A 17,864-nucleotide genomic window follows, 5' to 3' on the forward strand; every position below is an offset into this window, starting at 1 on the left:
CATCAACTCGAATCAATCGCATCTCCAAATCTTATCGTTATCAGGTCAACGGGTGATAAGCCGAACTTGCCGAGCGATATCGGGCATTCCTACCAAGGTGGAGTAGTTGGAGTCGTTTGGACCTTCCAGAGTAACAGTTCCTGCAGCAATTGTTCTACCCACGTGGAAGCCTATCTTGGTACTTAGTGCTGAAGTTCAAGCGATGCTACATTGGCTTTCAAACAAGGGAGGCCCAACTGCCACATCGGCCAGGCTGCCTCCACACCAGCCTTTACTCATGCTACAACCTGCCGCTCACCTTAGGACGTAAAAGCACGCTCTTAATGAGGTTAAAGCCTTATTCTAGTGCAGGTAGAATCCTTCTCGCCCGTCACTTTAAGTTATCTGCGCCCGAGGCAGCAGTTTAACATCTCTATATCAAGATCATGGGGAGGGTTCTGCCTGTACTAACAGGCAAGCCTTACTCTTTATGGAACACGCTTTGCCGGCAGAGGTGGGCGGAGGATGTGGCATGAGCGAAAGCTGGTGTGAAGGCAGCATGGCCGGTGTGGCAGTAGCGTCTCCCTTCAACCAACGGCCATAGATACCGTGCGCCCAAGTCATACATGACGAGGCCATCCACAAAAGGAACGAATTTTCAGAAAACATCAAGTTCATTGGAGTTGAGATGGTGGTTAAGATACATCATGGGTTTCAATACATACAGTTTGGATTACCCACGAGGGCTGTCGCAACTCCGGGGTGGCCTTATGGTTTCTAGGTACCCGAAAGATGTCACACAGACTACAGCTGCTACTGTCGCCATTTCCAGAGCATATGTCCATCGGGCCCAATCATTGCCTCCAAGCGCACCCAAACTATTGCAGCGGTGGCAGCAAACAGAAGGGCACTGACCAGTACTGACATGTTCTCGTACGCCTTCGGGGTGAGGGCATTGGCCGCACTTCTGACCAAGACACCACCAACCGGGGTACCGACCATGGTGGCCATGCCACGAACCATATACAAAACACCGTTGACGGAGGCAAAATTCTGTACCCCAAACAGCTCCACAAGACTGGTCGGGAAGAGTGATACATACGCACTGGCGAAGGTGCCATAGAGAATGGTGAACGTGATAAATAGACCCTGCGACTGCGTCGTCTGACCGGTCAAAGTGGATGGTAACCAGAAGGCAACGGTAGCGATGGCACTAAGGCAAGTGGTGAGCAGAAGAGCATTTAATCGACCCAGACGATCGGCCACATGGCCAATGACGATTTTGCCCACTGCGTTACAGGCATTGCTGAGGGCAATGAAGTTGGAGCTGGCTGTGGTACTGTATCCAAGGGATTGGGCGTACGAAGCATAGAAGAAGACCGGGGTGTAATATGCAGCCGCCTGGAATATTGCGCCTAAGGCCTGGGCCATAAAACGACGCGTCCGGGCAACGCGCCAGTCCACTAGCGGCACGTTCAGAACACCATCCACACGACTGGTTCTCGAGGCATTTTCAATTGCGATACGACGCTGGCTGGCTGGCTCCCAGGCCATTGCCCCGCTAGCGACCGCGACCAGCGCGAACGACAGACCGCCAGTCAGGCGCAGGGTGTTGCGAAATTCGAGGGCGTTAACGCACGAAGTCAGCGCGGGCGCCCACACCAGACCACCCACACCAGTGCCTGATAAGATGATGCCCATAGCTAGGCCTCTGTGATGGGTAAACCACGTGGGGGCAATGGTGACTGGTATCATGTAGCACAAGCAGGTACCAATGCCGTTCAGCAGCCCTTGCGTCAGCTCGAAATGCCACAACTTCGTGCCGAAGCTGGCCAGGATGAGAGAAAGCCCGAAGACAAAGCCGCCCGCAAAGGAGACCAAACGAGGCGAGAAGCGTTTTGCCCAAGCGACCGCGAAAGGCCCTCCGATGGTCATCAGGGACACTGAGATGGTACCAATCAGATCGATCTCTGCCGGCGATGCTCCGGTAAAAGGTGTTCCGGGCTTCCGTGCCAGACTCTCATACAGGGCTTGGTAAACACCCCACGCGAAGTTGAGACCACAGCAGGTGAAGATGATGACAAAGGAGGCCGCCACGATGATGGTGGATTTCCTGACAAATGGAAGTAAATCTCTAGGTTTTGAGAGTATTTCAGGGGGGAGGGGGTGGGGGGCATTGGTAGCTTACCAAGTCGAATTCCGTGCTGCATGGTTCTCAGCTGGACTCGAAACTATGGAAATGGCTGTCAAGCCAGGCATGGTGCTGGCTAGATTGATCTCATCTTCGGACACAGCGCTGCGGGCGGTTATTGAGGCCGACATTGGAGATGGAATCTTACGAAATTTGTCAGTTCCTGAAGACACACACTAACTTGGAGATCGAAGTTTCACTGATATCGAATCGGTGGTCTATTTCATCTCAACGGAGAGAATGTGAGTCATCTGAACCAAGCTGCAGGATGAAGATCTGACGTCTTTCGCATGGCTGCTGCGTGGATTAGATTGGTTGATGAGGACCTCGGATCCAGCCGACGGGTCACTTCGGCGGGTCAGTCCGGGAATGCTTGCTGGGCATCAGATTCGACAAGGCAGACCACGCTGTAAACAACGACACAATTGTATATATCATACTGCCTGAGTTGTATAAGGCTTTTGTTGTGGCATTTATAAGTTAACAAATGGTGAGCAATACGGAAAGCACCCACCATGTAGCAGTGCCGAACCCGCCTTGAAGTTGTGTGGTTGGGTGTAGTGAGGAGCTGCTTGCTCTATGCCAACATTGTGAGACAATATGCCACCATTATCCCCAATGACAATAGCAGTGAATGCTCAACTTATTGAATTATTTCGCGAGAGTCAGTGTGGCCGGTTACTGCTGGGTCACTATCTTCCCGCAATACCCGCTAACTCCGCGGGTTACTTCCCATTGGCGGAAGAGACTTTGTAGTCCTATGGAGTGTTTGTTAAGAAACAGTCATAACTAATATAAAGAGGAAAAGTTTTCTTTGCATTGGATACATATTTCATGGCTAGACGGCTGAATGGTTGTTAGTCGCTGCGAAAGCCATTCCATGTCACCGAGTCAGTCTTTTCAGTGGCTATCATCACTATGAGCAACCCACAAGATAGTGAAATCAGCAGCCAATCCTCCCAAGTATTGAAGGTGCTGACCACAAACTGCTTGATGCCTTTCTGTATCAATTATACTGACGGGCGATACGTATCAGGCCGATGTGGAAAAATTCCCTGGACACCTTCTGTCCATGGGACAGGGCAAAGCCTTTCCTCCACCCCTGCCGAATCGGGAAGACTATGTCGTCGATTTCGATGGCCCGGACGATCCTCAGCACCCCTTGAATTGGCCTCTCTTTACCAAGTACGCCATTCCTCCAGTTTCCGGACTCTCACTTACGCCTTCCCTCTTAGAATACTCATATCGACGATCGCATGCTTTGGCACATTTATCCCATCATTCGCCAGCGGAGTCTTTGCACCTGGCTCTGCAGCAGCAGCCAAGTCTTTCAATGTAGGATCCGAAGTTGGGATACTGGGTACATCGCTCTTCGTGTTAGGTTTCGCAGCCGGACCTGTCATCTGGGCCCCCGCTTCAGAGCTATTTGGAAGACGATGGCCATTGACACTAGGCATACTCGGGGGTGCTATATTCACCATTGCATCCGCCATCGCGAAAGACATCCAAACGCTGATAATCTGTCGCTTTTTTGCGGGAATGTTCGGGGCCAGTCCACTCGCGGTGGTTCCTGCTGTGCTGTCGGACATTTGGAACAATTCGCACCGCGGAGCTGCCATTTCGCTGTATGCAATCCTCGTTTTCTTGGGTCCATTGAGCGCCCCTTTCATTGGAGGCTTCATTGCTTCGAGTTCGCTCGGATGGCGTTGGACACTGTATATTCCGGCTATAGTGGGCTTTGCTTGGGGTGGTATCTGCATATTATTTTTGAAGGAGACATACGCGTCTTGCCTTCTTGTGTCGAAAGCGGCCACCCTTCGGCAGCAAACTGGTAATTGGGGCATTCATTCAAAGCAGGAGGAAGTCGAGGTGGACATACAGCAGCTAATTCAGAAGTACTTTACTCGTCCACTGCGGATGCTCGTAACTGAGCCTATTGTTTTGGTTATTTCCCTTTATATGTCCTTCATATATGGCATTGTGTATGCCCTGCTTGAAGCTTACCCTTATGTTTTTGAGTCCGTCCATGGCATGGGCCCCGGGGTTAATGGTCTTCCATTTATTGGCCTCATTATTGGGCAGATGGCTGCCTGCGGATTCGTTCTCTCACAGCACTCCGCCTACGTGGAAAAGTTAGCTGCCAACAACAACGTTCCCATCCCAGAATGGCGCTTAGATTCTGTTGTAGTTGGTGCTCCAGTGTTTACTATCGGCATCTTCTGGTGAGTCAGGTCACTTCATCCATTTGATTCAGTACTGATTAGTGCCACAGGTTCAGTTGGACTGGCTTTACTGCTAGCATTCACTGGATGGCTCCAACTGCAGGAGGAGTATTGATCGGTTTCGGAATTCTGTCTATCTTCCTACCATGCTTTAACTATTTAGTGGATTCATTTCTCCCCGTGTAGGTGTGGCCTGCGTTGTGATGGAAGTGTGATGCTGACTCTGTGTAGGGCTGCTTCGACCGTGGCTGCCAACATCATCCTCCGATCCAGCGTTGCGGCAGGGTTCCCGCTTTTCTCGAAGCAGATGTTCGCCAATCTCGGAGTGCAGTGGGCGGGTACACTGCTGGGATGTCTGTCAGCAATTATGATCCCCATTCCGTTCCTATTTCGAGCATATGGACCCAGGTTGAGAGGGGAAGGCAAGCAGACCAGCCAGTGAGTGCTGCAGTGGACACTGAGGGTTTGCGGGTAAGAGAAACAGGGTGATATACCACCACTGTGACACTTGACAAGCGATACGGCCTGAAGCATTACTTGGTAGAGCGTGGGGGTATGGTGGTAAGCACAATCGCTGTAGGGATCAATTAAGATTCTCTAGCGGGGGATGTGGGAGGGTGGATCAGCTGCAGCTGTCCTATCTTTGCGATCCTACAGACCTTTGGCCCGGATGTCTAACCTTATCCACGATTCACATACATGTTAAACTAAATTACTGTATATATAATGCTCGATAATGAAAACTGCCTCAAAGAATACTACTATACATCTTCTATCAGAACATTGACGTTAGGGTGTTGCTTATTAGTGTCATTGCCGGTCGGGAGCAGACGGAAAACCGAGTGCCGCCCGACCGATGACCCTTGGCTCATCTTTCCCACTTCCAAATCTTTCCTCGTCCGCGATCGATATACCTTGGTATGCATGATGAGCGATGCGACTGCCTTGAAGCGCAAGCGGGCTCGACTGGCTTGTGAACCTTGTCGGGAGCGGAAAAGGAAATGTAATGGTGAATCCCCCTGCTCGACGTGCACGAGTTGGGGCTATGAGTGTCACTATCAGGCTCCGCGACGCGTGAGAAGCAAACCCGCCGACCGGGGAACCAACATCCGCGACCAGAATGAACCCATCCTCGAATCGAGTCCCCGACAGGTGGGCCGCTTCACCGAGACCCTTGAGGTCAATTCGGGAGCGGCTTTTGTGAGAAAGATCGGCCTCAAAGTTGACCCAGCCTACGCGCCCAAATTGAATCTCTTTGGCTGGAATGTGGGCAGACGCAAGTCCCCCGCCGGACTCGCCCCCGTCGCAGCCTTTCCTATTGTCGAGATCCTCTCGTTGATGCAGATGAGGACTCTGGCGAATGTCTATTTTGCCAAGGTGGATCCCTGCTATGGTTTCATCGATTCCAGTGATTTCTTCCGCCACATGGACAACCGCTGGCAGCCCAACGCGGTGGAGTGTACCTATGACGGCGTCCTAGCTGGGGTTGCCGCTCTCGGATGCCTTTTCTCAGGGACCAACATTAACATCACCGAGTCTCACTTGGTCGAACTGGTGCGCTCAATCTCCGAGACTCATATCGGAAGTGTCCGTCCCTCACTGCACTTGGTGACTGTATGGACCCTGCGCGTGATTTATTTGCGCATGACTGCCCCTCCGTATCCCTGCTGGGTGGCAAGCTCCACCTTGATGCACTTAATTGAAGCTTCCAAGCTCCATCAACTATCAACAGATGACGATAATGATGTCGATATTCGACGGAGACTCATTGGTGTCGCTCAACATCTGAACCTCTGGATCTCCTACGATCTTGGTCTTTCCCGAGTTCCCCTGTGCAGTGATACGCTCGGACTGCCTTCGTCGCGACCCGGCGATTTCACCACAGAGCTCCTCGGTCTCCTACCTGTAACCGCCAGTCTGGGTCCGGAGAACCAACGTCCAGACCAGGAAATTGAAGAGCTATTACATCAGACGTTAAACCGCAGTCACACCAAACCACCCTCTCTTCTTTGCCAATGCAATCTGGTTCTATGTCTGCTTCGACGTCTCCGGTTAACAAACCTCACTGCATCACCAACCGCAATGACCAAAGTCCTTGACCTACTCAAACGCAGTCTGTGTGCATCACGTGAAATGGTCGCCGACTGCTCTCCATGGCACCATGTACCTAATGTACCGTTCCAGATGATCAGTATCATCCTCGAGATGGACACCAGCCCAGCACTCGAGCTACTGCCTGAAGCTATGCAAACGTTGAGGGCGGTAGCCTCTACCTACGATACGGAAACTATGAGGGAAGCGTATAACACAGCGTGTTTACTCATTCTTCTGTACGAACGGCGTAGACGTGCGGACACTAGGTTGTTGAGTACAGTACTCCATGAGTATCAGCAGTCACCAGAGTCGTCGCTCCAGCAAATGCCAACTTCTGACGAAGTATCCTGGCTCGAGGGCCTAGTGGCTGATGTGCCAACCTTGCAGGGCCTTGACTTTAGTCAGTTCTTGCAGCCGGACATGCTTCGAATGTCTCCGGATGCTTCTGCTTGGGGGAATAAGTCTAGTTAACTGACAGCCCCCTGGAGTAGATCGCCTGTGCATCTGATATAAGTTTGCAGGGGTCCAGTGTAAGTCGGAGAGATCACCTTAGAAGCGTGCTCCTGACACACTCCAGATGCCATATTGGAAGTACGAAATAGCACGATAGCTAAACTCGTCATGTGACTGACGGGATGACAGACATTCTCTCGGAGATAAATGGAGATGCTAAAGGGATGACCTGAGCATCCACTTGCAACGACGTTTGTGGAGAACCACCATTTCCCCGCTATAATGCAGGCTGAGCGGGATCTGGAAGGCAGCCGACGATTCATTGATACAATGGACTTGATAACACTCACTCCTATGAAGGGCCCGGAGATAAATGTGGATCTACCGTCAGCCTGCAGCCCCACAGGAACCAGCTGACATGTTCACCCAGACTTCAGCATATACACATTAGGGTAGTTGAGTATAAAAATATGACCAGAGAACAACCAATATGCTCGTCCTTTTTCAACAGCAATAATATCATTTCACGACGTCCATTCCAACCCTGCGTCCTGAAGCCTATCACATCCCACCTCGACTAGTTACACAACACCTACAACCCCCCCCCATAAAGCTTCAGAAATCAAACACGAAATTATGCCTGAATCAATCATCATCCCCTCCGCCCACAAACCAGACGCCAAAAGCGCCAAACCCACGGCCACCTTTACAGGAGACGTCTACCTTGACCCGATCCACTTCGCCAGCGACGCCTCCATCGCCAATGTCACCTTTACTCCCTGCGCACGCACATACTGGCACACCCACGAGAACAGACAGATGATCAAAGTGGTTGCGGGCAATGGATGGATCTGCGATAAGGGAGGGGTCCCTCGTCGTTTGAACGCGGGAGATGTTGTATGGGCACCCGCGGGGACGACGCATTGGCATGGGGCGGATGAGGAGACTGTGATGACGCATTTTGTTGTTGGGCTGGGAAAGACGGTATGGCATGAATCTGTTAGTGAGGAGGAGTATAAAAGGAGAGAGTAGGGGCAGGAGTAGATGGATATGATGGGGACAGGTGCGGTGTTGGTGGGCAGGATAGACGGCGGAGCCTGATCATGAGTGGAGGGGGCGTTGTTTTGAGTGAGTGTTTATTAGCGGGATAGGGAGCTGTATAGCTGATGAAAATACAATCTATGATCAATGCATATTATTATCATAGCAGAAGGTAGGCCATATCCATCATTCTCCTATAAGCACGGTGAACGCTTCCACTCCGCAACATCCGCAATACGCGCTCGGCAATCAACGGAACTTATTAGCCCCGCTCTCTAAACCCCATAATCCCATCCCATCTCATCTCATCTCACGTCATCTCATCCCCTCCACTACTTTTATCATCATCTTCTTCTTCTTCATCCTCATCATCAATCATTTAATGCATCTATATCCATCTATATCCCAAAAACAATCACAGTCACAATCACACACAAAATGCCCCAACTCCAACACCTCGCACCCACCCTCTCGCGCCTCTACCCATGGACCACCAGCCCTATGATCGTGAGTGCACCCATGCGCGGCATGTCAGGCCCCGCCCTAGCCGTGGCAGTATCGCGGGCCGGGGGGCTGGGCTTCGTCAACAATGCCATCCAAGACGTAGCCGCAGATCTAGAGCAAGCATCATCTTTAATATCCTCATCTGCCCTCAAAACAACACCATCTCCCCATCTCCCCATCGGCGTGGGCTTCCTCCTCTGGGCCGACGACCTCGACACTGCCGTCGACGCCATCCAGAAATACAAACCCTGTGCGGTATGGCTTTACGCCCCACCTAACGGCCAAGCAGATCTAGATACCTGGTCCCGAGGGATTCGTGCCGCGTCACCGGGAACTCAGATCTGGATCCAGATCGGGACGTTGTCCGAGGCGAGGAGTATCTTGAAATCGGCAGAGAAACCCGATGTGGTTGTCGTTCAGGGAGCAGAGGCAGGCGGTCATGGGCGTGCTAAAGATGCAATGGGTTTGATTTCGCTCTTACCGGAGGTGGCTGATGCGATGGCGGGGAGTCAGATCCCGCTGTTTGCTGCGGGCGGGATAGCTGATGGACGGGGAGCAGCGGCGGCGCTGTGTCTTGGTGCGTCTGGGGTGGTCATGGGGACGAGGTTCCTGGCCGCGAGCGAGACGAGAATCGCGCGCGGGTATCAGCAGGAGGTTGTGAGGGCGGAGGATGGGGCTGTGGGGACTACGAAGACGTTGTTGTATAATCATCTACGGGGGACGTTTGGGTGGCCCGAGGAGTATATGCCCAGGACGGTTATTAATCGGTCGTGGGTGGAGCATCTGGCTGGGAAGGGATTCGAGGAGTTGAAGGTGCTACATGATGAGGCGGCGAAGCAGGGGGATCAGGCATGGGGACCGGAGGGGAGGCTGGCGACGTATGCGGGGGCGTCGATTGGGTTGGTTCATGAGGTTAAGGATGCGGAGAGTATTGTGAGGGAGGTGAGGGAGCAGGTGTTGGAGCGATTCGCTTCCATGGGGGGTCAGTAGTCTAGATGTTGAGGTCATCACCGTCTGATTTCTTCATTGTCTATTCTGATATGCTGTTTGACAATTCACGACCATGATGAACAAGGGAAGAGCTGTGTTATTACAGTATTGATGATGTCTAGTACTATGAAAGATCATCCGTCACCACTCATCACACGCACTCAACCTGCCCATGACTTAAAACTGGCAGTGTCCCTCGTCCTCCTCCTCACCGTGGCCAGATTCCTGACCGAATCCCTGGCCAAATCCCTTATTGATTCCCCAGTTAGATCCAGCCTGAGCAGCCTGGGTAGGCACCTGCGCCTGGGTCTGGAAGGTAGAAGGACGGGCCTCTCCACCCACAGTCCAGCTGGGCACCTGGGCAGAGACAACAGCCGAGGTAGCCTCCGCAGCCACAGCGGCGACGCTGCTGGGGGCAACAGGAGTCTCCGAAACAGTCTCAACCGACGCACTAGCCGCGCCAGCAGCAACGTGTGTCACAGCCGCAGAAGCGCTGCTCACAACAGCGACAGAAGCAGAACTGCTCGCCTTGGCTGTAGCAGAGGCAGTGGTAGTAGAGTTAGAGCTATTGCTACCTCCAATGCAAGCAAAGCTCATCTTCTTGGTGTATTTGGAGCTATCGGCAGACCAGACGACCTCGGAGAGATCCCAGTCCATGTTGACATACGGCCAGCAGATACGGCCATCCGACATGGTGACCATATCACCGGACACATACACATCGGTGCTCTTGAAGGCATCGCCGACCTTGTTACCCTCGGAATCGACCTGCTGGAAGTAAGTTCCGGCGAACTGTCCACGGCAGCCCATGGCGATGTATTCACAGATGGGATCGGAGATCTCCTCCCAGGTGATAAGAGCCGAGGAGTTACCGAAGGTGGCAACGTGAGCGTTGGAACAGTCGTTCGACCCCGAGGTCACCCAGGTGACCTGGCTATCGCCGTCCTCGGCACCGACGGTGGAGGTAGCCTGCTTGCCGACCTTGGTGTACTTGTCGGTGAACAGGGCGAGGGCGACATTGCGGGGGTTAGTGCGGTTACTGACGTGGGTGTAACCGTCGCCCATCCAGGTGTTCTCGGTCACGTCGACAGCGCCGCGGGAGACCCAGGTGAAGATGTAGCGAGTGCTGTCAGCGAAACGGGCCAGACCGCTGTAGCTGCCGCCCATACCGCCCATGGCTTCACCGGAGGCGCCATTGGTGGTGTTTTCGTTGGAGATCTTGACGCCGTCGTTGGTCATGCCCTGGGTCTTGGTGTTTAGCCAGATGGCGCCCTGGTCTTCGGCGCAGATACTGGCGTACGGAGGCTCGTCGGCAGCCTCGAAGGCGATACCGGTGTTGTGGCTGCAGCCCCAGGAGCTGGAGGCGCCGGAGATAGTCACGAGCGTGCCGTTGTCGGCAACGTATTCGATGCTGTCGCCGTAGTGGCCGGAGGCGTCGCCGGAGTAGTCAGTCACGACGAAGTAGGCGCCGTAGAGGCCGGCGGACTCGGAGTAGACCAGGTCGCCGTTCAGGTCGGGGGAGGCGGAGAGACCGTCGGAGGAGTGGACGCCGGGACCACCGAGCCAGGTCTTCCAGGTTTGCGTGCCGTTGGTGTAGCGGTGGAGAACGGGGACGGGAGTGTCGCTGGGAGGAGCGTTGGTGGTGCCGGAGGGCATGGCCTCGTTGGTCAACAGGGCGAAGCCGTCATTGTGGGCGACAAGACCACCGGCTGGAGTTGTTAGCAGAGTTACAGCTGAGATAGGGTTGTATGCGGCATACCTTCCTGTCCACCGCTGACAGTGACGGTGGTTCCCGTAGCCTCAAATGTAGTCGGGTCCAGCTCAGTAACATGGACGTCAGACCCGCTGGCATCCAGATACGCAAGATAGGCAGTCTTTCCATCGGGGGAGACAGCGAAGGGAGTCCGACGATGGTGGACGTAGTCAGTCCAGTAGGCCGCCTCAATGGGGTTGAAGGAGCTGTCGAGTGCCAGGACGTCGACGTGGGTCTTAAGGTTAGACTCGGTGAGAGCAGCAGAGGCGCCCAGCGCCGCAGAGAGCAGAGAAAGAGCGAAAGAGCCACGCATGACGGGCGATAGTCGGTAAGATGTCTGCAATGTGTGTGTTGCTGCTATGCAAATATTGGGGGACTTGTTCGGATATATAGGGCTGGTGAGACGGACTACCGGTTCCGAGAGGAGCGCTCTTGTGGGAATTAAGGGTGTGGCCTAAGCCTTTCTGGTGCCATTGTTCTCGACGAGAGTGAGACCCTGATGGGGCATCCTCCCTGGATAATGGAACTGGGGTTTCATCTTGATCGATGCCAGGGTCTCGGCTCTTCACCGCCCGGCGGCCTGCCAAACCGGTGCTCCACTATGAGGCTATATCAGAGTTCATTAAGTCTATTTCGACGCTACCTGAATTTGACCTGAATCGGTGAGAAATAATGAAATAGGGGTGATATATGACAGGCAGCAATTTCTGCATTTATGATGAAATGCCCAGAAGACCCCATGGGATACCACGGATAACTGGTGATGCGACCAGCGATGTCGATGGAGAGGGGATGCTTGGCAGCGGATACGTGAAACAGGACGGCTCCGGAGAGTCTCCGTGAGCTTCTCTTCCTTGCATTGGAGTCGGTTGGAGTATTAAGCTCATATAGGCTTTTCAGTTATCGGCATTCTAGCAAATTCTGGCAATGCGCATGGACATGGCCGTCAGCTGAGACATGAACGGAGAAAGCTCAATGTAGTTATCAGCTGCGGTTACCTATATGATATAGCACAGAATGAACCTATGCGTTTCAGGTTTATTTCATCATTCAGCTCCACAGTTCACTGTTCCGAGACCGGCAGCCCAATCGCCTGATGCGTTTGCTTCACGATCTACCTCATACCTTCACTCGTAGCACAGAAGGCTGGCTCGGAATAAGCAGAAATTGTTCATTTGGGGGAGCTCTTATGATATCGGTGCTCGTGTCGTGAGATCCGGGTGTCCCAGAATGGTACCGGTATTCCGCGGCGCATGACGCCAACGGGATGGTCCTCGTGACGGTGCATGGCTAGCTTCAAAAATCGGAGATAAAGTAATCAAAACTATACCGAGCCAGCCCTTTATTTCAAACACCCACAATGCATCATAACTTTTCGATAGATCCTTTTCAATTTTGATTCGATCTCCAGTTCGGCATTAGTATTTCATGAGACCAGCGCGCTCTCTGCTGATATATAAGGCAGATAAAGGCTTAGGCCCTGCTCTTAGGAGGTCATTATTCTGAGACGCTAGACGTTCTGACAGAGCCTCTATATGTAATAGATGGCTCCGGCGGATGAGAATCTTGACAATGGCGGGGATTGCTTCCTGTACATTTTAAGCTGGGTTGTGATATGAAGTGACACAGTATAACGTCTCGTATACTAAACGGACGGACACCGTAATGCCATTTCATTCCTAGGCCGGTATCTACCAGCCAATAAGGTCATTGTTCAATGCAACGTATCACATACACTTTCATTACTGAACAAGTTATTAATAAATACTAGTTTCATCTCTGGCTCGTAGGGTTAGAATGTTCAGCTTAGTAGTAGATTAAGAGCAGTGAGCCACTGGCCTTGATGAGCGGAGAACGGTGTGCATGCACAATATTATGTCCCAAGTCCAATAGTGAGTCATATGGTCGAATGCGGCAAAGCGGAGGTCCGAAAAGCCACTTGCCGGCTCGGTAGGCGTTTCAAACTTCTGCTTTGCTAGTAGGGTCATCTTCTGGCTGCACATCCCGAAGGAGAACATTCGGCAGCTCTCTTTCATAAAACTAGACGCCATCAGCCGAAACCAAACTCGACGCATATGCCTCTGAAGTATCACGAAATAGACTTACATCACGATAGATATCTCGTAGTCGCATTTCCATAAAACACTTGAAAGCCATGGTCTTATTCATAAAATGGTCACGCACTGCCTTGGCATCTGGATCGCCCAAAGAGACTAGGACTCTTTCGAGCTCCTCTCGAACAATGCGCCACCCTCCATGGGATTCCAAGCCTAGCATATATAAAAGATGGCCCACATGCATCTGGATTAGAGCATGGTATACCTTGTGCCACACCTTATGCATATCATCGACAAAAGCGCTAGCGCCAGGAGGAATTGTACTGAGGTCAATACGAGTCCGGGAGAATGTAGGTCGATGTATTCTTGCTCCACCAAAGTCTCGCACAGCAAATCCAGTAACCTCTTTTGAGGTTGTATTAATGCGGACGCAAATGTTCTGAGCATGAGCTTCGAGGCCAATTCCGTGACGGACCAAGGGTGGCAGAAGCAAAGAGAATAACTTTGCAAGATATCTATTATAAAGGACTTCTGTTAGATAAAGAAGCGAGCTAACACAGGCTCGAGGCGGGTGGGAACAGTACTTTCTAAGCCATGTTTGCTTTTTCTGGAGATCGTCGAGCCCAAACATAATCTCCATGTATGTTCGATGATCCTTATATGGCTTCTGGAATAATCCAGCAACTGGGATAATGGTTTCTCCAAGCTTTTCCGCTTGAATTTCAGGGCTTTTGCGTATAATGCATGTTAAATGGCGTGCTTTATCAAAATCATCCTGGCCGCCTGTGATGGAAGCGGCATCTTCAAAGATCCATAAGTCTTGTGGCAGTACGGTTCTCAGCGCCGTGCTGAGTGCTGGACTCAAAGCAGCAGTCCATGGTGTAATCGTCCTCGGGCCTGATGTGATCTGGCAATTTAGTGAGAGCTTAAGATGCAAAGGGGACCCCACATCAGGGAGGAATGATATAGTGCGCATTGAAATCTGCGCACGACAGCATCTCCTAACAGCGCCAATGTGGCGTGCATCAGGAAAGAGCGGAAGGATGCTCGGAAGCTGGCGGGTGAAACACGGTACTATCACTCTGTCTGGTGACTCGGGGCTAGGAATGCCTAATGACTCCAGGAGAGGTTTCAGTAGACTCGAGTATGGTCCGAAGGTTTTCATTTCTGATCGTGGTAGAGATAGAAACGATAGCTCAGGTTCTAGCAGCTCAGGGATCTCATCAGGTGCTATGGGCTTCAAAGGCGGCTGAGCAAGACATGCCCGGTGTAGCTTCACAGAGTTAACACTAAGGCAATCAGGATCGAGAAAGGTAGTGGAAAGCTCACCGGATGCGTTGGATGTCCAAGCACAACGGACTGCTCCCAATCACACAAAGAAGACTTCAGATGTAGCGTCGGCTTAGTACTGGCTATCTCCAGCCATTTTTCTGTCTCATATTAGAATTGGACGTTTACAATATGCCTTGGAGGCTCACCTTGATTGTCGGCAGAATTCCGGACTTCCTTGACAAGTGTATCTACGGCGGCACTCGGAAAATTCTCAGGTTGCCAGAGGCAAATAATGCGGCAAATGGCACCTGGGTCTAATTCTTCTGATACTTCCCCTTCGACTGCTTGAGTGAGCACTGGAGGAAGTAGATCATCCGCACGTAGAAATCCGGTGACTTTCCCATCCTTGCTCTCAACATAGGCGGAATTTCGGAGACCACATTTGATCCAAAACTCTCCAATTTCAGCTGGGTCACGTAGACACAACACCAAGTTTGGATGTATAGACCTCACTAAAGTTGCGCTGGCCAGGCCCTCGTTCACTGCACTTGCCAGAACTCGCCTAGTAGTCTCAAAGAGAGCCTGTCGCCGATAGAGCGATGTATCGATTGCACGGTCTGCTGTCTCATTGATGTGCGCTGTAACTTTGCATTCAGTCGAGGTGCGTGTGATACGTTCTCCCCACTCGGTCATTTGCATCGTAGGAGAACCTTCAACCCGGTAAGCTGGCATTCTGCTCAATCTCAGCAACTGCCATGACAACAAAAGCAGCCTTCCTGGACTGGATGCGATCCAGACTATTAAGTGGTACAAAATATGGAATTTGAAATAGCGAGATGTAATACTTCGATGGTTTCATTTCGAATACGTAGTTAATGATAGCCGAAACCGTGAATTAACCCTACGGATGCTCCCATTAATGTTCCCGGCGACGACGCTGGAATGCAACATTGCTCGGAAGTGGATGAAACCCTCCACCTGAAAGTGGATGACCGCGATATTTCCAGGCTCAATGCTATAATTGAAAGCTAATCGTGGATTCATTACGGTAGTATTCGAATATAAGATGAGTAGGTGGAACACCACGGTATGATCCGTGATGGATGTGATGTTTTCATATGAAGCTCTCTACATGGGTTGAGGGTGGTAATATGACAAGAAACACCCAGACTTCGGAGTCAAATACGTCATTAGCTAGACTATACTCTGTGAAGGTCAGTTGACAACGTTGGGAGTGGGGAAATACAGCATAGAAAACGAGTCGCGCATCCGTGGCATGTCGATAGACTGAGAAACCCCAATCTCAAAACACAACATATCTTGAACATTCCAAGAAGTGGCCGATACTGTATGGAAGCAGCATTCCCACCTCAACCCTGGTGCAAAATTCCATAGACTACCTGCATCAGACCAATGGCCAGCTTCTCGTAAGTAGACTCATACCAAGACGTTCAATATACTCACAGTTTGCCTAACCCAGGGATGACAACTACAACTGCTCTGCATATGCGGCATGTCACCCACCACCCCAAAAACAATATTTTTGATACTATTATAGCTTATCATCAAGCTCCGCAAGTGTTGTATATTAATCTGGACTGTAATAATAATATTATATTCTATGATTTAATTAGTTATTGTCGGCTGAAACTCACTTTTACTTTACTAATTGAATTCTTATCTAGTCATTTAAGAATAATCTTTTCCATGAAAGCCCAGATTAACCACATGCCACATATAAAATTATAAACAAATTCTTAATATTAACAGAGCAGATTGAGCTTACTTCTTCTAAATCCTGATATCTATTCCTTGTCACGGAGCGGAACCCGGGTGCACATTCCAAGCGGCTAACCGTTGCGCTATCGGCAAAAGGTCCAGGATGAGAGGCGATAGCTTTACACTGTGCACACTATATAAGTCTTTATCGATAAACATCGCGGGTTCAGGCAGGCAGGTTCAGGTTCAGGTTCCACGGCAGACAGCTCTCTTAGCTCGCACCGTGACAATGTTTAGTGGTTGATTCCTTACTTAGTCGACAGGCTGTCTATCCTGACAAGTAGATCCCATCATAATATCATAGTGATAATCCAGTCTAATGACTTTTTTTCTATCATATAATAGTATTTAATATCTTATAACAAAATTTATTAAATAATTCAATATTTAATAAGCTTTTAGTTTGAAATATACCTATTATATTATAAACAATTAAATATTTCTATAGAATTTTCTTAATTCATATTTTTGTTTAGTATCATTCTTTTATAAAATTAATATATACTCTACTGATAGATTTGATAAATATAATCTCTAATAGCTGGCTTTTGATTATTAAATTACTCTGAACATATCATCTTGTTAGACTATATTAAAGCTCTTGCCAAACGATTTTGATGGATGAGTATTGTGAAAGCAGTGAGACAACCTTTGGAGACTTTAAGATCAGCTTACTGGATTGAAATGGTTGCTATTCAGGCTCGTGTACCAAATGAGTAGCTGAGGGCATGGCCCATGCTGTTTAAGATTCAGCTGATCATCTGTCAATCTCCCTGAACGATCTGCTAGCCGAGGGCGTGACGGTGAAGGACAAAGTATAATATTCACTTTATTTGATTAATAAAAAACCTCTTTGGGGCAAGTAGAGTCGCACTGCTCAGCTTTGCAGCAATATTGATGCAGTTGGCTGTTCGGATTGGTAAAGAAAGCGGGGAGTGCATGCACACTCCTATGTTTAATGTTCAATTGTCTTTCGTGTGGTATTGCTTCTTCTGTGCCCCCTTTTCTGCAACATTGACGTATTCTGTATCTAGAAACCTGAAGTATCTTTGACTGTGTATATAGGTTCGAGAAAAATATTATTAGGTTCACATAGCTAACTGCTGGTGCTGCGTCGTTGATCTATCATGGTCTGTACAACGAACCCAACGAACACGTCTTGCATACTAAGTTTGTTTGCAACATTGCTACTTCTGGATAGTCATATGATGACGATAATCATAGCCAAGCCAATACAGAAAAGCAGAGCAAAGTCATGAGTTTGTAGATCACTCGTGTGATATTTGGCATGATAATATAAGATTTACCATATAAGACAGGTATATATAGCACTGTGCCGTAGGAGTGGCTACTCCATTTGGTCATAATCAACTACCCATCCACATTGAAGATATTACCCCACTCTTTTCTACTATCAATTCCTTCCGGAATCTTTCTTTTCGCTTTGTCTAAGACAAACTCAGTGGCGCAAACCTATTCCAACGACGGCTGTGATTATGAGATAGAGCTTTTAGAGGCTAAGCTCACAG

General features: G+C 50.2%; 6 protein-coding genes across 6 annotated transcripts; 3 read left to right on the forward strand and 3 right to left on the reverse strand.

Annotated features, from left to right (window-relative positions):
* Nucleotides 1-336: 336 nt before the first annotated feature.
* BO83DRAFT_379139 (MFS monocarboxylate transporter) lies at nucleotides 337-2,785 on the reverse strand. Its single transcript, XM_025531430.1, has 2 exons — nucleotides 2,205-2,785; nucleotides 337-2,162 (listed from the first exon to the last, which is right to left on the reverse strand). Exons 1-2 carry the CDS (start codon nucleotides 2,299-2,301, stop codon nucleotides 793-795), a joined length of 1,467 nt encoding a protein of 488 aa, XP_025387192.1. The 5' UTR covers nucleotides 2,302-2,785; the 3' UTR covers nucleotides 337-792.
* Nucleotides 2,786-3,215: 430 nt separating this feature from the next.
* BO83DRAFT_362554 (MFS transporter/fungal specific transcription factor domain-containing protein) lies at nucleotides 3,216-7,433 on the forward strand. Its single transcript, XM_025529518.1, has 6 exons — nucleotides 3,216-3,355; nucleotides 3,406-4,392; nucleotides 4,443-4,574; nucleotides 4,624-4,830; nucleotides 5,430-7,077; nucleotides 7,129-7,433. Exons 1-5 carry the CDS (start codon nucleotides 3,243-3,245, stop codon nucleotides 6,955-6,957), a joined length of 2,967 nt encoding a protein of 988 aa, XP_025387193.1. The 5' UTR covers nucleotides 3,216-3,242; the 3' UTR covers nucleotides 6,958-7,077; nucleotides 7,129-7,433.
* BO83DRAFT_379142 (cupin domain-containing protein) lies at nucleotides 7,401-8,143 on the forward strand. The gene has a single exon (XM_025531431.1). The coding sequence runs from the start codon at nucleotides 7,576-7,578 to the stop codon at nucleotides 7,969-7,971; it is 396 nt and encodes a 131-aa protein (XP_025387194.1). The 5' UTR covers nucleotides 7,401-7,575; the 3' UTR covers nucleotides 7,972-8,143.
* A 119-nt stretch (nucleotides 8,144-8,262) lies between these two features.
* On the forward strand, nucleotides 8,263-9,562 carry BO83DRAFT_50274 (nitronate monooxygenase). The gene has a single exon (XM_025537399.1). The coding sequence runs from the start codon at nucleotides 8,419-8,421 to the stop codon at nucleotides 9,472-9,474; it is 1,056 nt and encodes a 351-aa protein (XP_025387195.1). The 5' UTR covers nucleotides 8,263-8,418; the 3' UTR covers nucleotides 9,475-9,562.
* On the reverse strand, nucleotides 9,563-11,633 carry BO83DRAFT_50299 (uncharacterized protein). The gene is made up of 2 exons (XM_025537400.1): nucleotides 11,234-11,633; nucleotides 9,563-11,183 (listed from the first exon to the last, which is right to left on the reverse strand). The coding sequence occupies exons 1-2, from the start codon at nucleotides 11,538-11,540 to the stop codon at nucleotides 9,652-9,654; spliced, it is 1,839 nt and encodes a 612-aa protein (XP_025387196.1). The 5' UTR covers nucleotides 11,541-11,633; the 3' UTR covers nucleotides 9,563-9,651.
* Nucleotides 11,634-13,222: 1,589 nt separating this feature from the next.
* Nucleotides 13,223-15,255, reverse strand: BO83DRAFT_339624 (uncharacterized protein; the record flags this gene model as incomplete). The annotated part of the gene is made up of 5 exons (XM_025528552.1): nucleotides 13,223-13,267; nucleotides 13,334-13,799; nucleotides 13,869-14,557; nucleotides 14,614-14,696; nucleotides 14,763-15,255. Coding segments are annotated over 5 exons (1,776 nt in total), but the record flags the coding sequence as incomplete, so codon positions are not given.
* Nucleotides 15,256-17,864: the final 2,609 nt, after the last annotated feature.

Source organism: Aspergillus eucalypticola (genome assembly GCF_003184535.1).
Source record: "Aspergillus eucalypticola CBS 122712 chromosome Unknown BO83scaffold_15, whole genome shotgun sequence".
Taxonomy (NCBI): domain Eukaryota; kingdom Fungi; phylum Ascomycota; class Eurotiomycetes; order Eurotiales; family Aspergillaceae; genus Aspergillus; species Aspergillus eucalypticola.

Excerpts from the sequence above, each read along its gene's own strand:
- BO83DRAFT_379142 (XM_025531431.1), top strand. The coding sequence starts at position 7,576 with ATGCCTGAATCAATCATCATCCCCTCCGCCCACAAACCAGACGCCAAA.
- BO83DRAFT_50299 (XM_025537400.1), bottom strand. The coding sequence starts at position 11,540 with ATGCGTGGCTCTTTCGCTCTTTCTCTGCTCTCTGCGGCGCTGGGCGCC. Across the intron at positions 11,184-11,233 it reads TGTCAGCGGTGGACAGGAAG|CCGGTGGTCTTGTCGCCCAC; the intron begins GTATGCCGCATA and ends TAACAACTCCAG.
- BO83DRAFT_379139 (XM_025531430.1), bottom strand. The coding sequence starts at position 2,301 with ATGTCGGCCTCAATAACCGCCCGCAGCGCTGTGTCCGAAGATGAGATC. Across the intron at positions 2,163-2,204 it reads AGCCATTTCCATAGTTTCGA|CTACCAATGCCCCCCACCCC; the intron begins GTCCAGCTGAGA and ends CGACTTGGTAAG.
- BO83DRAFT_362554 (XM_025529518.1), top strand. The coding sequence starts at position 3,243 with ATGGGACAGGGCAAAGCCTTTCCTCCACCCCTGCCGAATCGGGAAGAC. Across the intron at positions 4,393-4,442 it reads TTTACTATCGGCATCTTCTG|GTTCAGTTGGACTGGCTTTA; the intron begins GTGAGTCAGGTC and ends TTAGTGCCACAG. Across the intron at positions 4,575-4,623 it reads GTGGATTCATTTCTCCCCGT|GGCTGCTTCGACCGTGGCTG; the intron begins GTAGGTGTGGCC and ends GACTCTGTGTAG.
- BO83DRAFT_50274 (XM_025537399.1), top strand. The coding sequence starts at position 8,419 with ATGCCCCAACTCCAACACCTCGCACCCACCCTCTCGCGCCTCTACCCA.